We start from the raw sequence: 17958 nt of genomic DNA, 5'->3' as shown, positions 1-17958 counted from the left end.
CGATGTATTTTCATCTGCGAAATGTACCATTCGTAGATCAAGGAACCAGAACCGACATGCTAGCGCCTTAATTCAGAATGACATCCCCATCCGATCCGTTTCCCACCCTTGGATGGCCAGCAAACCGACTCCTGCACTTTGATTACGCCGTTTCCATAGGCTTTGGGCCACCGAAGAACCGCTCCTGGGCTTTGCGAGTAGTCTATGAAGCACCGATTCTGAGCCCGAAATCCGAAAGGTTCTCGAGCTAGGCTGGCCGTGTGAGCGCCCGCCAGAACTGTCTAGACTCCCACAGACCCAACCTTGATAGTCGAAACCGAGGCCGAGGCCTAGCGTACGAGACAAGCTCGATTTGAATGGTTCTGTGCACGTATTCGCCGGAGGCATGTGTTTTCGTCTACTCGCGAATCAGCAACGACGCCCGGCCTCCCTTAGAAAGCGGACGAATCAGGGGGCGGAACCGCTTCGCTGGAGGCCTTCGGTAGTGTTGGATTTGGGATGAAGTGGATCTCTTGCAGGCTCTCAAGCTTCTCTTAAACCCCACGGGGTAGCTCAGAATATGTTCAGGAGTACAATGTCTGTTCAAACAGTATATATGTCTCATAAGTATCTAAGACCCTCAAGCGTGCAGTCTCCATTTCGGCAAACCTCAGCCCCATCTTTCTGGCTTGATACTCACCATAACTATGGCCAAACTTACCAAATACAACGTCAAGGTCTGCCTTGTTGTCGTCATCGCCGCCTTCAGCTTTGGTTATGGAGCATCTGTGTTCGTCACTAGTGTCGGCCAACCAGGATTCTACAACTATTACGACCTTGACCCAACGAGCCTACGTACGTCTGCGATAGCGTCAACGCATGATGGAAGGACTAAGCAAAGACTAATCAGTCACAGATACTGCAAACATTCTCAGTGCAATAAATGCGTTGTTTTTCTTCGGATGTGCTGTTGGGTCTATCGCTCAGTGCTTCGTCTCGGATTGGATTGGACGGAAGGGAGCATTGAACAGCTCAGCAGTGCTATCATGTGTGGGAAGTGCCCTCGTTGCAGGCTCGGTAAACATACCTATGCTCTTCGTGATGCGCATTACCCAAGGTGTTGGCCTAGGAATGCTGCTTACCTTGGTTCCGTTATACCTCACCGAGGTTGCTCCGCCACAACATCGAGGGTTCCTGACGGGATCGACTCAATTTTCGACCGGGATTGGTTATATCGTGTATGTTATTCAAGTTCCTGATCTACGTTGCGCATGGCTTGGCTGATAAGCTCATTTTAGTTGTTCATGGGGTTCTCTTGGCTGCTATCACGCAAAGAATTTGACTCTTAGCTGGCGACTCCCGCTGGCACTTGCGTGCGTTGGACCGTTGGCATTGATTGTTGGCCTCTTCTTTGTCCCGGGTACACTCCAATCCATTTCACAACTCTCCAACATGCTAATGAACTGTAGAATCTCCTCGTTACCTGGTCTGGAAGGGGAAGCAAGATGAAGCTTGGGACATTTTGAAGAGACTTCACCATGACCCAGCCAACCCATCCGAAGCAGATGCGAGCGCCGAATTCACTCAGATTCTGAGACAGGTTGAAATGGACAAAGAAGAAAATCCTACCTTTTGGGAGATGTTCAAAAAACCTTCCTGGAGACGTCGGTCGATCTCGGTCTTCTTGCTCTTGTGAGTGTCCATCTTGCAAATGTAGTTTTTTCAACGTGCTAAGATCAGCAGGTTCGCACAACAAGGATCAGGTGTAAGTTGAACATTAAAACTGGCTTTCCAACGATGTGCTAGACGTGGTGTGCTGACATAAGACTCCAGATCTACGGCATCACGAATTTCTTCCCACTGCTCATTGGATCTCTCGGGCTGACCGGAGATGTACCCCTGATATTGTATGGTGAGTGTTTCGGTGACGGTGGTGCGTTACTATGAGTTTGACCATGGCGCTTAGCATCGTATACAACAATCGCGACCATTTCCATCTTGGTGACTATGTTCTTGGTCGACCGATTCGGTCGCCGAATTCTCTTGTGTGAGTGTTTTATCCAGTACCAATCAAAAACACAAAAGCTGACATACGATTGTAGTAACTGGATTCGCATCGGTCGCCTGCATCTTGTTCACTGAAGCGCTGCTCCAGTGGAAATACCAAGGGACAGACTCAAAGGCAGGCAATGCTGCATGCATATTATTTATCTTCTTGTTCATCGCATTTTTTCAGGTATGTTACCTATTCCGCATGTCATACCGGAGCACTCGTTTAGAAATACAGTGTATCGATGCTCCGACGTTTGTCTGGGCTGCCGAGATTTTTCCAACGACACTTCGTGCCAAAGGTGTCAGCCTCGCGATATGTGCCTACTTTGTTGGAACCATCACTTTCTCGACTCCAGCACCCGTGGCGTTGCAAAGCATGTAAGCGTTCTCCCCATTCCCTGTCTTGAAAAGTACTGATAACAGCATAGAAAATGGGGCATGTTCCTCATTTACGCCGGACTCTGCGTCATCTCCTTTGTGGTTACCTGGTTTTATATTCCTGAGACCAAAGGACTTCCCATCGAAGAAATCGGCGCCCTTTTTGGTGATGCCGTTGCGGTGCACTTGACAGCTGATGGTGAAGGTATTGTTGAAGATAAGCCGGGGAACTGCCACATTGAGAGCAAGACCGAGCATGCTGTTCAAAAAGTGTGACTTCAAGTTAGCCGCTAGTTCTCAGTGGCTTCAGCCAACAGCGAATCGTAGATAGTGGGAATCGAGTAGGGTGGAAGCGTTGCTTTGGTCTTGACAAGTTGACAATAGTATTTATGGCCACGGAATAACATAGGTAGTATCACGAGTCATGCCACGGAGCATTTTAACAATGGATGTTTAGTCCTGAAAATAAAACCTTGGATCCATGTAAGCGAAAAGGTTGAAGGTTAACACTGGACCAGTGCGGATGAAACTATGCCCACTCAAGGAATTGAAAAGGTTGTCACTGAAACTAGTCTCATGAATTTTTATAACTCTGTTATCACCAGAGAAAGGCCAACAATGATCAAGATCCGACTGCGAGCAAGGACTTGACTGTGTCGACAACACACTCTTCTAAATCTCGATACTCAAGGTTCAGCACCTCGGTACTTCTTGAGTTGTCGTAGCCGTACACATCATCTGGTATGTCGCTATCTAGCTCCATCGGGAGTTGATTTTTGAGATCTGGAAATTGGTCTCGTATGATTCCTGCGATATGTGCATTGCTCACGTAAGTGTTGGCGGCAATCAAGAACCTCTTTCCTCCAGCTTCAGACACTTCGGCAGCTCGGACATGTGCCAGAGCAACGTCTCGGACATCAGCCCACAAGTAGACTCCGAAACTGGGAGGAAGACCATCTTTGCACCTGCCTTGGATCATGTCTCGGAGACGTTGATTTGAGGTGTTTATGGTATCGAGAGAGTTGAGATGACTCACGACGGGACCAAGGACCAAGGGTGGATTGATAGTTGCGATATCAAATCCGGGATTTCCGTTCCTGATAAAATCCCAAGCTGCCTTCTCAGCAAAGGTTTTGCTCGCACGATAAGCGTTAGCGGCGTTGAGAGTGGCTTCCTGCGATGTGATAGGGTTCCAACTCGTTTCGTCGTACTTCATTGGATGCTGAGCAGAATTCATCATTGATGCAAATGATGAGGTAATAACAACTCGCCTGACTGAAGGGGCTGATTTCTTGACTGCACGGAGTAAACCTACAGTGCCATTTATAGCTGGATCTAGAAGGTCTTTAGGGTCGTTGATTCCTAAGTGGAAAGGTGATGCTGTGTGCACGACAGCATCGAACGGCGGGTTTGACTTGACTGCTTCCGCAAATGCAGTGCTTTTAGCAATGTCTGCCACAATGACATAATTGAGTTTGTCCAGAGGCACGCCGGAGTGGTTACTCAGTATTTTCCGACCTTTCTCGTCCGAACGGACCGTGAAGATAACACTATGACCGCGTTCGAGGAGTTGGTCTATACAGTGAGCCGCAATGAAGCCGGAACCTCCAGTCAGGAGAACCTTCATGTTAATGATTCAGTGGTAGGCGTGAGATTGAGCCACAGCATCATTGTTTCAAATAAGTTTGCTTTCTTCGACCGAACTTATGAGCATTTGATCCAGGGGCAACAGTAAGTATGACTTGTCTGAACTTCTCGTAGGCAGGAGTTCAACCACTCCGGGGGCTAAAGATGTCGTTACTGTTGTTACTGTTAAGGGCGGGGAAACCTTGCTTCTCCGACCTCCGAGTCCCGAGAAACAGGAAGACGACTAGCAGAGACGGAATCTTACTTACTGCCTGAAAACTACGATTGAGTTGACGCTTTCCTCATGCGCGTGATCAAATCTGATACAGTGCTGTCTCGATGAGACGGGGTCTGGTGGACGGCTGCTGCCTCACATCGAGTGCGAGGCGAGTGTGATGGTTTATAACCAGCCTTGGACGCTGTTATGAATCCCCATAACTCAACACGAGTCGGGAGAGCAGTATCTCACAATACTAAGACCAATTGCAGATATTGAGTACCTTTCGAGGTTATCCATGGACAAGTGGGCAAGGAACATCACGGCCAGGAGAGTTCATCAGTTTTGAGGTTGACCATCTGCAGCAGAGACATCCCAGTCCTGGATTGTTTGTAATCTGCTAGAGAGGCTGCTGATAATTTGAGGCTTTGTCGCACAAGTCAACATCTCCTGTCTTGTGGGCAGCATTTTGGCCGACGTCGAACAGTTGCCTCACAGTTGGTTTTGAACTTTGCAGAAGGTCCTACACTCTGACAAGATCAATTCACACCTGAGAATGCCGCTGATAGTGCAGACGTTGTGAGTGCGGTCTTAAGTGAAACTCTGAACATCGTAGGATCTCAAATGGATTTCTTGATTGACGAGTGGTTTGCGTCAGAACTCTTTCAAACTTTTGTACTAAGTGACTATGTAGAGTTAACATGTCTCCCCAATGGACCCGATCGAGTCGGCCGGCGGAAGCTTGGTTATCCGTTCTCTTACTAGTAACGTCATTTCCTTCTGGCTCAATGTTAACCGAGTCTGAGCTCACTGACCTAGGAATGACAAGCGCGAAGCAGACACAGGCTTGCATTACTGTGTCGATGAGAATGCTGAGATGATAACGAGAGTGACTGGACGCCAGTGATGTGTTTGGTACGAGCCAATGTGCAAGTAAGCTTCAGGCGTCCAGTCTGTGCGACCTCGCAGTAAACGCAAAGCCACGCCCCCCTGAGAAACGCCGAGTCCGCAATGTTGGTTAGCCTGATGACGCTGCTTACATCGTTTACTTGTTCATGCGTACGGATACGGAGTGCCGAGTACTCGGGGCTATTCCAGAGTTCTCGTATTTGTCGTTTTTTGCTAATCGTCCGCAGCCCGATTGCATGCATTGAGCTAATAGATAGACTACTGACATCTTCTGGGTAGGGCCACATAAATTCATATGGCAGTACAATGCTTGCAAAGGACAGAGAGACAATGGCTCACAGCTTGCTACAGGGCCACAGCTCGTGGCAAGTGATGGCCAGCAAAAGGACCCCTGATCCGTGTAGCGCAAGGACAGTGATACTAAGTAATTCTACTATCAAGGCAGCTCAGAACCACGTTGTCCCGTTGTCATTCACTCACATCATTGCATATATCTTGGAGTCTGGGTTTTGAAGCACGTTGTCCTATACGATGGCGAACATCATCGAGATTTTGACAATGACGAGCGGACGAACATCCTCATTAATCCAGACCAACCCAAGTCCGATACAGAGTTTCCAGCCTTGTTGCCCAAGATTTCTCCTATGTAATCATTCGTCCGCATACCATGCCTGGCGTAAAGCTCCAGCAATCATTGTGAATTGTGAAGACTATGCGCCGTTAGAAGCTTCTTTTACTGCTGCTGTCTCTGCATTGTAGGATATCAAATTGCAAACTGGACTTACAAAGTGATCCAGTAATAGATCAAGGGCAAAGATGTAAGCTTGGTAGTTTTGTGGGCTTTTCCAGCACAGTCATGGCTGTCGGCAAGTCTTTGCTCTATTGTATTCGTATTATCGGAGTGAATTTCCGGAAATGTTCTCTGACCAATTCCAGGTTTACTGAAGCCATCTCCTGTTTGGACAGTATTGGACACAACTCGGCAGACGACTTCATCGTGATCTGGACTATGCCTGATAGTGTATGGCTCGTACTTCTCGGTTATATGGCTTATGTGCTTCGGAAGAACACTATTGATGCCATGAAGGGAGAGGGTCAATATGAAGAGGTTGGGCTGACCGTGACCAAGCAAGGCCGCGATGTCGTGCAGGACGTCGGCTGCCACTAGCATATCTCGCAGCCTCTCGAGTTCGCTAGTCATATTTGTGAGAATCCATCTGCAGTCTTTTCACTGCTCATGTTCTGTTAGCATTCGCCCTGTGGTGTTGATATCGCATCCAGTAGCCAGCTTGCACCAGTCGCGAAATAAATTAGTCTATGGAAGCCCGATCTTTGAAGGCGGACTTCGGCTGCTTCCAGAAGCCGCTCGCCCCGAGTGGCCAGTGAAGCATCGAGACTGTATTCACATTTGCCTGGTTGCACAATTACTGGTGCCGTGAGAAACGACATAACCTTAGATTTTCTGCTGCACCTGCTCCCGTCATGTATATATCCATGGCCATCCGCTTCAATGAAATTTCAGAGAGCCAAAATCACATACTCGTCTTGTTTAGCCGCCTTACAAAGTGTCAATAAGACATCGGGAGTCTGTCAACATGCCGAGAGCGCTCGCTTGCTCTATTTGTCGTTATGATAAGGTAAGATGGTCCTGTGCTCTGGAGTCTGGTGCTTAGCTTACAGCAGCAGGTGCGATGTGATGCGTTCAAATCGGCGCCGGAGCCCTGTACTCGGTGCCGAGATCGCAATCTAGACTGCATTGTCGAGACATCGTTCAAAACGACCTCAACGAAAAGGTGAGGGTTGAATGTATGTTTTCAAACCCAGCTAGCCAGTACAACATCGATTGAACTCGCAGTCCTACTTTGCTTTGCATTGACTTGGTTAACAACCTTTCAAGAGTTAACGGATCGCTTAAGCCCTGACAGCTCTCTACAAGTCGCACCGTCGAGGGGACATAATCCCTAAGACCCAATCAACAAGATTACGAAAAGCAAAAGTATTCGCGCAACATCTGTGTTATCTTTTCAAGGCGAGCTTCAATCTTCAGACGCTTTAGAATCCGCCAACTCAAACCCATCATGCCCAACGAGCATCCTTGCCGTGAATGCCAGGGATCAAGTCTTGGTTCGACTGGGAAATATCATACTCACATACTCGGAGATTGAAGATCTATTTCAGGAGTAAGGAATTTATATGCTGGCGAAACCGTTCACTGAGCCCTGATATCTAGGTATTTCCAGCGATACCACTCACACCTACCAATCCTTGACTCTACGACTCCACCACTTGATATCCAAAGAGACTGTCCTACTCTCTTCTGGGTAATAATCATCACGGCGGCTCGAAGTACTCGTCTGGATCTCTACACGGAGCTTTGTGATCTTGTACCACAGCTGATCTCACCGCAATTCTTCTTTCAGAGCTATTCTGCACAGCCTTGCCAAGCACTCTTGATTTTATGCATGTTCCTTTACCCACCAAGAAAACTCGTGAGGACGTGCGATGGATTTATAGTGGGATGGCGTTACAGATGGCAACACTAGCTGGCCTACACAAGACTGGGTCGGATCAGGAGTATAGAAGAGCTGGTGCACATAGTTCCACAGAGGAAGATTCAAAACGGCTGACAAGAACATGGTGCTGCCGTTGTTACGTTCACGCCAGGTATGAATCAGATAAGTCTCTGTTTGAAAATCGCTGATAGAAAAATGTCTGAGCATTGAACTTGGGCTTCCCTGTTCCATTTCACAGGATGCGGTTCGTGCAGAAGACTTCAACAGAGCAGCTTTTCCAACCTACTTTGAGTATACAATTCGGATAGCATTGGAAAGCGCAAGAATCGATCGTCTGGTCGACCTCCAGCTGCGTAACGACATCAATGATAAGGAGATGAACCGTTCTAGATTGGTGGACATATTCGAAATAAACTTGGATGCTCTGAGTAACTCTGCAGAGCTCAAGGAGACCACATCACAGAACATCCCACAACTTATGCTCCTGATGGCCAGAATCAATCTTTATGCCTTTAACTTGAGACATGCCACCATTTCAAAGACGTCTGGGACCACAAAAATCTTGTTGTCTGCATTCAATTGCGCTACGAATGTGATCCAGATATTCACGAAATCCCCTGCTCTGTCAACAGCCTCGGTCGACAATAACGCTCGGGTAGGGTTTCCCACTCAAACGTTTTACCCTCGAAACTATTGGTATGGATTTGTATACGCACTTCTAATTTCTTATGAAGCTCAGTAAAATGAAGACTCTGCCCGGGCTCGACTTTCAGCAAGGTGAAGTTACCATCCAGCAGGCATTAAGTCTGATGACCTCCTGCTCAATGGTACCAGGAGACGAGCACAGCCATGTATTGAGGTTGATTGGACGCCTTCGTCAGGAGGCAGCACAAGAATCAATACAGTCACAACGCAGCATACATTCGCGCATGGGAGCTTCTCTTATGTACGAGATGATCTTCTCGGCAATCATATGGCACAACCGGAGGATCCAGGAAGAGTTGGTGAGACATGGGCCGGTGAAGGGAAAGCTCAGTAAGCCCTTTGACTACCTGATCGAGGGTTGGGTCCCGAATGTGCTTGATATGGATGATTGGGCCATTTAAATAGACGACCAAGCATAGACCTGCGACGTCGCTTCTGATATCCACCCCTCCTATATTTTGAGCTTTGTATATTTATTCCTGTTGTAGACCGAGTACAGCACTGAATGAACCCGGTGCTCTTGATTTGTGATTCCATAGCAAATATGGTCTGTTGGCAGGCGATGTCTATGGGGCAAGGCTGAATATGTAGACGAAACTATTCTTGTTTTGTAGAAGTGCAACAACAACGTACAACATGGAGGTGGTATAATTTCGCAATTTCCATTGTGGTCAAGCCTCCTTGGAATCTTAAGTTCGACACAGACGAACGTGCCAAAAGCACTGGTACTACTAGTACGCCATCACGACACATTCTGAATTAACAGTTAGCCATTCTAACTAGGTATATAATTGACTACTGATCCACAGAAGAAGATTTTGCTGCAACAAGCCGCGAAGATGACGAAGATGACGGAGATACTTCTTTCTAAACGCTACGTGAGGATTGTTATTCAATCTAGGTACCTACTAGCTATTTTATCTGCCGCAGCCTGAATACCTCCGCCTTATACTTCATACGAATACGTAGCTGTCCGCAATACGATGCATTAGCTGCTTAAACTCAACACGAGCTGGGTGCCCTTGTCCACCTTTCAGGGTTTAGTAATGATACTCTGTCTACGGCTGAGATGGCGCCCAATGAAAGCTCAACAGCCTAGAATATTACGTACCATAAGCCCAGCCCGAATTCTTGGTTAGCGGCTCCGAGGCCGAATTGATAGTTAGACTATTCTCATCAATCATCATTGACCCACTCTCCATTGATTTACCAGGGTTTCCGTCTTTACATGTCCTTCATCGCCAGTAACGCTGGTGGGTTCATAGATCTCTGAGAGGCTGTGTGGACTACCTACAGCCCTGGAGGTGAATACTTGTCGACGGACTGAGGCGGATACCACGTACCCGGGTCGGGTCCGGCAACATAGGTTGATCTTGCTGTCATTGATACAAAAGAGACATTATGGAAGGCTATGATATAAAATGATTTCTCGCCAACTGTGCAGACATTGAGCTCGGCTGCCAGAACCTACTTCCACAGCCAGTCCACACAATCACGACAACCGGCCTCTCATCCCCAAATCCTTTGCGGCGCCTCACCACCGCAACCATGCGTTCAACATTTTGCTCCATGATAGTGGCGCTAGCCAGTGGTGTAATCGCTGCTCCACTTGATTCAACTGCTGCGTCCCCTGCCAGCTTTGTGGGCAGTCCCGCGGAGTATCTGAAAGGCTTTAAAAATCCTACGATCAGTAGTTCAGAGGGTGGCCACGCGATCTGTCTTGAAGGCCTCGTGGATATCACTGCCTCCGCAGAGAACGTGCGACTCAACCTGACCGAGCCAGCTAATCAGATGGAGCTGACGAATTTCCTGGTCGAAGGCGTGGCCACCAACTCGACGATCAGAAAGCAGATTGTGGCCGGCAAGGCCACCGTCAGTGGCACATGGAGTATCCATTCGCGTCTCTGTTTCCCATCAGCAACCAGTATCATCAACGCCACTACGGTACAGTTTCTCATCCACGGTCTAGGTGCAGACACCAGATACTGGGACAACGCCCCGGGGTATTCATTCGTCGACTACGCCGCCCAGCAGGGGTATACGACTTTCAGCTACGACCGTCTAGGGAGTGGGCTCTCCGATCATCCAGATCCTATCAATGTGGTACAGCAATTTTTGCACATCGAAATTGCGCACGAGCTTATCCAACTTCTCCGTACCGGCGGCTTTGCAGGTCAAAGCTTCAAGCACGTTATTAATGTAGGCCACTCGGCCGGAAGTGTCCTTATGAATGGGCTCGCGATAAAATATCCCAAGGACATGGACGCTGCGGTTCTCACCGGCTACACGGCCAATCTTAATGGCCAGGAGGCAGGATTCGCCGGTCTTGACCTTACAATTGCTAACCTAGCTACGCCTACGCGCTTCGCGGGCATCTCCAACGGGTATCTTACCGCCCCGGTTATTCAAGGACCACAATGGGCCTTTTTCCGCTCCCCAGGCTATGACCCAGCGTTACTAAATCTTCTCTGGGAGACAAAAGGCACCATTACTCTCGGAGAATATATAACTTCGAACTCCGTGATTGGCGTAGCCACAAATTTCACTGGGCCTATCGACGCAGTCTCTGGTGAATATGACCTACTTAATTGTGCTGGTAACTGTTATCTACCGCGTAACTGGGTCGCTGGGCTAAAGGAGGACTTGTTTCCCAATGCAAGCAATGGCTCAGACTGGTATGTAGGCCCAGGATCAGGCCATTTCTTGACCTACCACTACGCTGCGGCCAATGCAACAGCACATATTCAGGATTTTATCAGGAAGAATGGTTTCTAGACCCACCGAGTGATAAATCATTGGCCAACCGACAGATGGCGAAAGTCGTAGGAGGGTTAGGAATCGAGCGAATCGATTTTTTTCGCCGCAATAGAATAGCTTTCATTTCATTCGATCAAGTCTAGATCAACCATACAGTACTACTTAATATGATAATTAAACTCGTTGATCATTTCACTGGGGCAGGAGGTTTCGATTGACATATTCAATACTTTTCCCACCGCAGGTTAAATCCAGGTAATCTTGTTCTAGTTGTTGTTACTCAACAATGAACATTTATCTTGCCGTTCTAAGCACCCGATCGGAAGGCTGATTCGGTCTGGTACCAGAGGCGCTAGCAGAACTGAATTATTAGCTGACATGACCTGAGAATACTTCCAAGTCTTGTCATCAGTGGCTCATGTCGAGAGATACATTGGTGGTTATATCATATCCAATAGTGTTGAAGATAATCTGATATAAGCAACTACATCTTCCTAGATTGGGGGACTGCTATAGGTACTATAGCGGCCCCCGCTAGGATAGAAGCTGTGCAGATACTGCAGATGAGGAGGCATTGCTGTCACCACCGGCAGGCCATGTGGACAACATGTCTGCTTTGTGTTTCGACACTTACGACCCAACTTAGTTGGCACTATCTACATATTGACGGCTGCGGGCCAAGCTCTTCGACCACTTATCGAAAGATTCAACATCTTTTGTTGTCAAATGTGTGTTCTCTAGAAGGACATATTGTGGTATCAAGTTCCGCTGTCCCGATATCGTGAGGATTTTGGTAAACGCAATGGCAGCCCACCCTTTTCGAGCGACCAGCAGGGTGAAAAACTGCACAACTTGCTGAATACCCTTGTCACTTCTTCCTCCATCATAAACTGAACCTATCAGCTTCCAGCGACGGAATCGTCATCAGCCCGTGATTCGCCTACGCCATCGCAATCACAGATCCTCCGAGTCCCGTTGATGAAGGAGTCTATACCGTGGCCACTTGCGAACTATTAGTCGGAGCTCAAGAATAGATCGCCGAGTAGCATGTGCGTAATCACAGCCGAGATGTGAAGCTCGCTCTCTTCGCTTGGTTCAGAAGTCTCTGAGCGACCTGAAAAATAGGACCATCAGTCTCCCAGTTCAATATGATAGGTTCCCACTGCACAGATCATGTACTCACATAGAAAGCTTTGCCTCCTTGTTCGCTCTCGAAGGTGACTGCGCAGTCATCAGCTTTTGTGCTTAAAAATACAGAACGATCGAACATACTTGTTGCACCCTTGGGAATATACACCACCTCCCCAGCCTTAGCCACAACTCGTTGACCATTGCCATCTGAGAATACAATATCTCCAGAGATGACATATTTGACCTCGGAGAACCCGAATGTTGCGGTAGACTTGGCACCTTTTTCCACATCGAAGAAGCCACTTGTAATCGGAGCTTGCGGGTCATCTGTAATGCTTTTGCCGGTCTTAGCTGACAAAGGTCATGCTGAAGCTTGTGATCGGATGATCTACCTTGTGACTACATCTCCAATAAAGATATCCTTGTTGTCGGCGTAAAGCTCTAGCTTCGCTGCGGACGCCTCCTTGAAGTATTGCAAAGATGGGGCCATTTTGAATTTCTGATGGTGAATTGAGGAATAGGTACTAGTATGTATCTCTCCGCAGCGGGAAATTTTCATACACAAAAACCTCTTATGAATGGATGTAATTCCAGCAAATTGTTAAGTCGAATTAGTGAGAACAGTTCAAGATATTGTGATGAGTCGTGGTTTTGATGGATGCATATGAAGGCTTCGGATGATTTTACTGTTTAGGGTTTGGTGTGGTTTTGAGGATGGCGAATCCACAGGGGACCATGCAAACTATACCTCTGACTGGCATAGTATTCCGATATCCATGAGATTATCCACACAGACACTGCGTGGACTCGTTATGGCTACCGCACGTACAACTTGTAGCGTGCGGGCGTCTACGATATTCTGGCTTCCATGGGATCTAGGAAAGACCTTCGAGTAATATCTGGAGTCTCCTGAGCGAGGTAAATCCCGCCACCTTGTATCATATAACAGACGATTATTTCTGAAACTTTATTTTGGTGAGGCCCAACTCCAACCGAATTGCCTCATATGCTTTTTGCATGTCCTCATGCCGTTGTTACATGTATAGCCGCACCTCTGGGAACAGACCTGAATCAACGGGCTCACTAATCATCTGCTCAATTTGGATCTCTTTTAACAATGCTGTACCCTCTGTGTCCTCCAAATCCAAATCCATATATCCCCGAGGAGCCCACTTTCGTGGCGCAATGAACAATGAATGACCATTAATAGCCGGGTCACTGAGTAGCCGCAGTAAACACTGACCCGCGTCCTCCAAGGTAGCGAAATCTATACCTTTGCCTCTAATGTACTCGTAAACTTTTTTGGGTAGTACAGTCGTCTCCACATAATAGGGGCTGATCATATTAACTCGGCTTCCATAGAAGTGGGCTGTGCGCCGTAGGCCATGCATGATTCCACGAACTGCCCATTTTGAGGCGCAGTACTCCGGCATCCGTATACAATCGTAGATCCCTGCTCCAGAGCTAATGATAACTAAGCTTGTATCTTCCTGAGACAGCGACGGCGTTGTTCCATTCTGTTTGATGAAATAATGCATAGCGAGCTTAGTTGTGAATAATGTACCTTTGACATTAACGTCGGTAGTGATCAAATTGGGCTCGGACAGTTGCTCTGAATACGAGTAGACCTCGTCGGCTTTGAAGATGCCCGCATTTGCAATAACATGATGGATCTTGCCTGATGGTGAAAGCCTGGCGGCTTCAGCGAACAGGCGGACTTGGTCCTCCCAGATGAGGACATTACAATGGACGAAGTAAAGTTGGCTCGAATGTTGGGCCGCGAAAGATTGTCCAGCGGACTTGTCCAAATCTGCGATAATCACTGTAGAGCCCGCGTTAACGAGAGCAAGAGCGTAAGCTTGGCCTAGGCCTTTCGCCCCTCCCGTTACGATCGCAGTTTTGCCTCTGAGACTGGTAAGATCAAGCTCAACGTTGCAGTCCACCGGCCCGCCATACTCATAGCCAACCATTTCTCCACACTGTGGGTGGAGATTCGCAAGGTCAATCTTTATGCGTCAGTGTAAGTTGATGCTCGAGATCTTGTAATAACAAGGAACAAAGGACAGTTTTTCATAGAGACCGTACCTATAGCTCTCTTAAGCACTTCGGTGATTGCGAGTTGATGTGCACCCACCACTACAGCAACGCAGCTTCGTCTATGAGGGTGACATATTGTCACAAGGACAATAGTCTATCAACATGAACACTCCCAGGCATGTGATTGAGGTCTGCAAACCAAGCGTCGCTCAAACTCGGTCCACGTTGAGAATGTCATGAGCTCGGCTTTGAGGGTCGGAAAAGGATTCGCACTCGAATTTTCGGACTTCCGATGTCTTGAATTATATGATCTTGCACTGTCATTGAAACAATTATTCGCCTCACACGAACGGGTAGCATTGATCAGTCAATAGGACATTCTCGCAACTCGTGGTTTTGCGGAGTTCCATGATTCATGTTATGGCGGGCTATTCTTGCCTTCAGCTACACCTATACCGATGTAAATGTGATGTTCCTAGCACCAATTTCCGATTGTTGGACCCCATGTAGAGGGCGACAAATCTAACCGAGCATGCTAATCGGTCTTTCACATTATATCACTTCCATTATGCTTTTAAGCTTGCAGCATGTAGGGGTCAGCTCTGCCGAGGTCTCCTGCCAGACTCAGATTCCGGGATCGAGGTTGTGATGAAAAGGGTGAAACCGCAGGTTATCGAAGCGATGATTGAAGTAATATGGAATAGATAATGGGACTCAATCGTTTCATGTCAACGATAGGGTGAGAAAAACATTCAGTGACTGGTCCCGAGATATCCCCCATCGAGCCTGAGTACTATGCCGCTAACATAGCTGGCCTTGTTGCTCAGTGAATAAGCAACGGCTTTTGCTATATCATCGGATTCGGCAGTTCGTCTCAAAGGTGTAACAGTCGAAATCTGTTCGACCCAGTCGAACGGCACCAGAGAACGCAGTCCGGGTCCCATGACTACACCCGGGGCTATAGCATTTACGCGAATGCCATCGGGCACCTATTCTTTCGCTCCTGTACTAGTCAGAGCCTGGATACCCCCTTTTGCAGCCGAGTCCAAGCTGAGATCTTCCTCTGGTCCCAAGCCCAATCCCGAGGAGAAGTTAACTATACTAGACCCTCGCAAGAGGGATTTCCTCTGTGCCTGCACGCAATCAAAAGTAGTTCGGAGATTAACATCAACAATAAAATCAAGATCTTTGACGGTTAAGTCCTTCACAGGATCAAAAGGATGAGGAGTCCCGCAGAAATTGGCGGCGTGATCGAGTAGACCAAACTTGGAAACAATATCTTCTATCCATGCCGAGACCGCTGATTCCTTGGACACGTCCACAATCGTTGCCAGAAATTTCTGACCTAATTCCGCAGGTTGAGCTTTGAGCAGTCTTTCTGGTTCTCTCAAAGTTTCTTCTCTGATGTCACAGATTGCCACAGTTGCTTCACCCATGGTACGCATGATGGGTTTGGGAAGCGAGTAGCTCACGATCTTAGAAGAGATCAGAATCCTACGCTGACATTCTGGCTCACAATAAATGCTAAAGTACAAAAGGGGGTATTTTACAGAAATTATCCACCTGCTCCTCAGCCCTTTGCGTCGAAGATGTCTCTCGTCCCTCCATTTGAGTGATGCAGATGACTCTGTTGGTACCACTTCGATAGTAACAATATCGTAACTCCAAAGACGTCACCAAGCCGTCCAGTATTTCCGACTATTCTCCCATTGATCTCGTCCAGCGGACCAATCCTCGAACTGGAAAGGTTTGAAAGACGTGGTTTTTCCTTCTGGAGATTTTCGTCCCATGCATCCAATCACCATTTCGCGAGATTTGTCTTCTTGTGATCTGTCAAAATGCTCTTCATTGCCGCAAGGCATCATACTCTGCGATAGCACAGTGGAGCCGTTACTCAAGATTTGTTTAATCATATGTCAGGGCGGTACGATCTCAGATATTCGAACCTGATCAGCTGTCAATCACTGCGTTGTCGATGCTTCGCGTTTGCTGACTTTCACCGTGGGCTACCCGTTTCATTGGCGGATCATCCTTTGCAGGCAATACCAATGCAGACTATGTGTAGAATCGTGCATGCTGTTACTTGCACGGAGAGCTAAGTGGTTAAACGGGGCTGACACTCATCGAAGGTGGTCTGCTCAATGCATCTCCAAGTCGATACTGACTCTCTCTGAAATATTGCTGCATCAGCCCCATACAGATGGGGTTTCTCGAGTACGTCGACGATGTGCTAGAATAAGATGTGCTGGTGATACTTGTTACGGCAGAATCGTCTGAAAGTAGCGAATTGAGGGAAGATATTGATGACACATTCGATCGCTGGGCTCTTCTGAAGTCAGGCGTTGATCGAGCGACAGTCAAGTTATGCAATGACATGGTAAGGGCAACATCTTCATCCTTGACTATATCAGTCTGTACTGCTGCATCCGAATATGCGTAGTGCCGAGTAGGTGGTGGTTGGCTCGAATGAAGATAACGCGGAGGTGAAGCTCCTCTTGCATCCAATCTTCGCAATTGATTATCAAGGCTTTGCTTTCTGTCGTGCCACGATTTCATCGACATGGCTCCAACTACTGCAATACTGCGAGGCCGGAGCTTCCTGGGAGGGGAGCCCTTTCTCATAGACTCTGTTCGTGATTCTTCGCTAGGATCTGAGTGAGAGAAGGTATGTGATTTCCTGCGTTGCTCCGGTACTATTCTGGATAGCCGATAGTCTGGGGAATTTGAGCGATCTCTTATGTTACTTGCATTCTCGCGGAAGTCAGTATTCTTGTGGGATATCCGTTCGTTTTTGTCAAAGGCAAAGAATTCATCGTGATGGCCGAGAGACACTTGGAGCGTTGTGAGGTCTCTGGTACCTCCATCTAACGGGAAGAGCCACTCATCAAGGTCCTTTGGCAAGCCATGTCGTTCTACATCTAGGTCAGTCTTTGTCTAGACCGGATTCCGAGGGACCGTACCTTGTTGAAATGCTCCAGTTTTATCCTGCCAACAGATGTAGTATCGATCAAACGCCCCGAAAGCGTAGACTACAATCTTGTCGACGCTCTCAAAATTTCCAAGGATACTGTTAGGTCGAAGTTCAACACTACGAGGTCTGTTGTTTGTTGTTCTTGTGCTTCAAGGCGTATCAGCATGTTATTGCTTAAAACATAGAACGTATTTTACCTATCATCCACCGGGCTCTTCATGCCTTGAGTAAGTCGCGATGTTGTATTTGCAAAGTCCATCATTCCGGCGTCGTTGATTTACTGCATCACGTTTTGGGAGTGCAAAGAATGGAATATTGTTGCTGGTCCGTCGTTCAAAACACAAGTGTTTGGCAAATGCCAGTGAGTATCCTATTCCGCTCGTTCTGAGGTTGTAAAGTATTGTCGTCACTCAAAATCTCAAAGACTTACTAACAATAATGGTTTCTAGGGAAGCCAGAGTGGGCCTCCCCCTCGCCTCATGGGCTATCAGGCCACTCAGCTGGTGATAAATATGAGGCGCAGAATGTCGCATACACCGCAACCAATGCTGATCTGACACGCATGACGATCCGATGCACGTAACGTAGGAAGTACTTCTCCAGGTGGACCTTGCTGCACTCCTCCCTAGAATTGCGAATTGTGTGTCGAGGAGAAATAAACAATCATTGATCTAGAACTTTGG

The 17958-nt window shown here is 47.6% G+C and overlaps 6 protein-coding genes across 6 annotated transcripts; 2 read left to right on the top strand and 4 right to left on the bottom strand.

The window, feature by feature from the left end:
* Positions 1 to 686: 686 nt before the first annotated feature.
* Positions 687 to 2685, top strand: LTR84_000639 (uncharacterized protein; the record flags this gene model as incomplete). Its single annotated transcript, XM_064844269.1, has 10 exons — positions 687 to 834; positions 896 to 1217; positions 1278 to 1399; positions 1449 to 1671; positions 1723 to 1744; positions 1813 to 1891; positions 1946 to 2026; positions 2082 to 2215; positions 2267 to 2409; positions 2460 to 2685. The coding sequence occupies 10 exons, from the start codon at positions 687 to 689 to the stop codon at positions 2683 to 2685; spliced, it is 1500 nt and encodes a 499-aa protein (XP_064712129.1).
* A 346-nt stretch (positions 2686 to 3031) lies between these two features.
* LTR84_000638 (uncharacterized protein) lies at positions 3032 to 4036 on the bottom strand (the record flags this gene model as incomplete). Its single annotated transcript, XM_064844268.1, has 1 exon — positions 3032 to 4036. The coding sequence occupies one exon, from the start codon at positions 4034 to 4036 to the stop codon at positions 3032 to 3034; it is 1005 nt and encodes a 334-aa protein (XP_064712128.1).
* A 5891-nt stretch (positions 4037 to 9927) lies between these two features.
* On the top strand, positions 9928 to 11154 carry LTR84_000637 (uncharacterized protein; the record flags this gene model as incomplete). The annotated part of the gene is made up of 1 exon (XM_064844267.1): positions 9928 to 11154. One exon carries the CDS (start codon positions 9928 to 9930, stop codon positions 11152 to 11154), a length of 1227 nt encoding a protein of 408 aa, XP_064712127.1.
* Positions 11155 to 12193: 1039 nt separating this feature from the next.
* LTR84_000636 (uncharacterized protein) lies at positions 12194 to 12757 on the bottom strand (the record flags this gene model as incomplete). Its single annotated transcript, XM_064844266.1, has 4 exons — positions 12194 to 12250; positions 12320 to 12357; positions 12409 to 12602; positions 12660 to 12757. The coding sequence occupies 4 exons, from the start codon at positions 12755 to 12757 to the stop codon at positions 12194 to 12196; spliced, it is 387 nt and encodes a 128-aa protein (XP_064712126.1).
* A 544-nt stretch (positions 12758 to 13301) lies between these two features.
* Positions 13302 to 14237, bottom strand: LTR84_000635 (uncharacterized protein; the record flags this gene model as incomplete). The annotated part of the gene is made up of 1 exon (XM_064844265.1): positions 13302 to 14237. One exon carries the CDS (start codon positions 14235 to 14237, stop codon positions 13302 to 13304), a length of 936 nt encoding a protein of 311 aa, XP_064712125.1.
* A 1056-nt stretch (positions 14238 to 15293) lies between these two features.
* On the bottom strand, positions 15294 to 15749 carry LTR84_000634 (uncharacterized protein; the record flags this gene model as incomplete). The annotated part of the gene is made up of 1 exon (XM_064844264.1): positions 15294 to 15749. One exon carries the CDS (start codon positions 15747 to 15749, stop codon positions 15294 to 15296), a length of 456 nt encoding a protein of 151 aa, XP_064712124.1.
* Between the last annotated feature and the right edge of the window lie 2209 nt (positions 15750 to 17958).

The sequence above is a fragment of the Exophiala bonariae genome, assembly GCF_035927105.1.
Source record: "Exophiala bonariae strain CCFEE 5792 chromosome Unknown scaffold_1, whole genome shotgun sequence".
Classification (NCBI taxonomy): Eukaryota; Fungi; Ascomycota; class Eurotiomycetes; order Chaetothyriales; family Herpotrichiellaceae; genus Exophiala; species Exophiala bonariae.
Note: the sequence above shows the minus strand (reverse complement) of the source record. Positions and strands in the feature narration are given on the sequence as shown.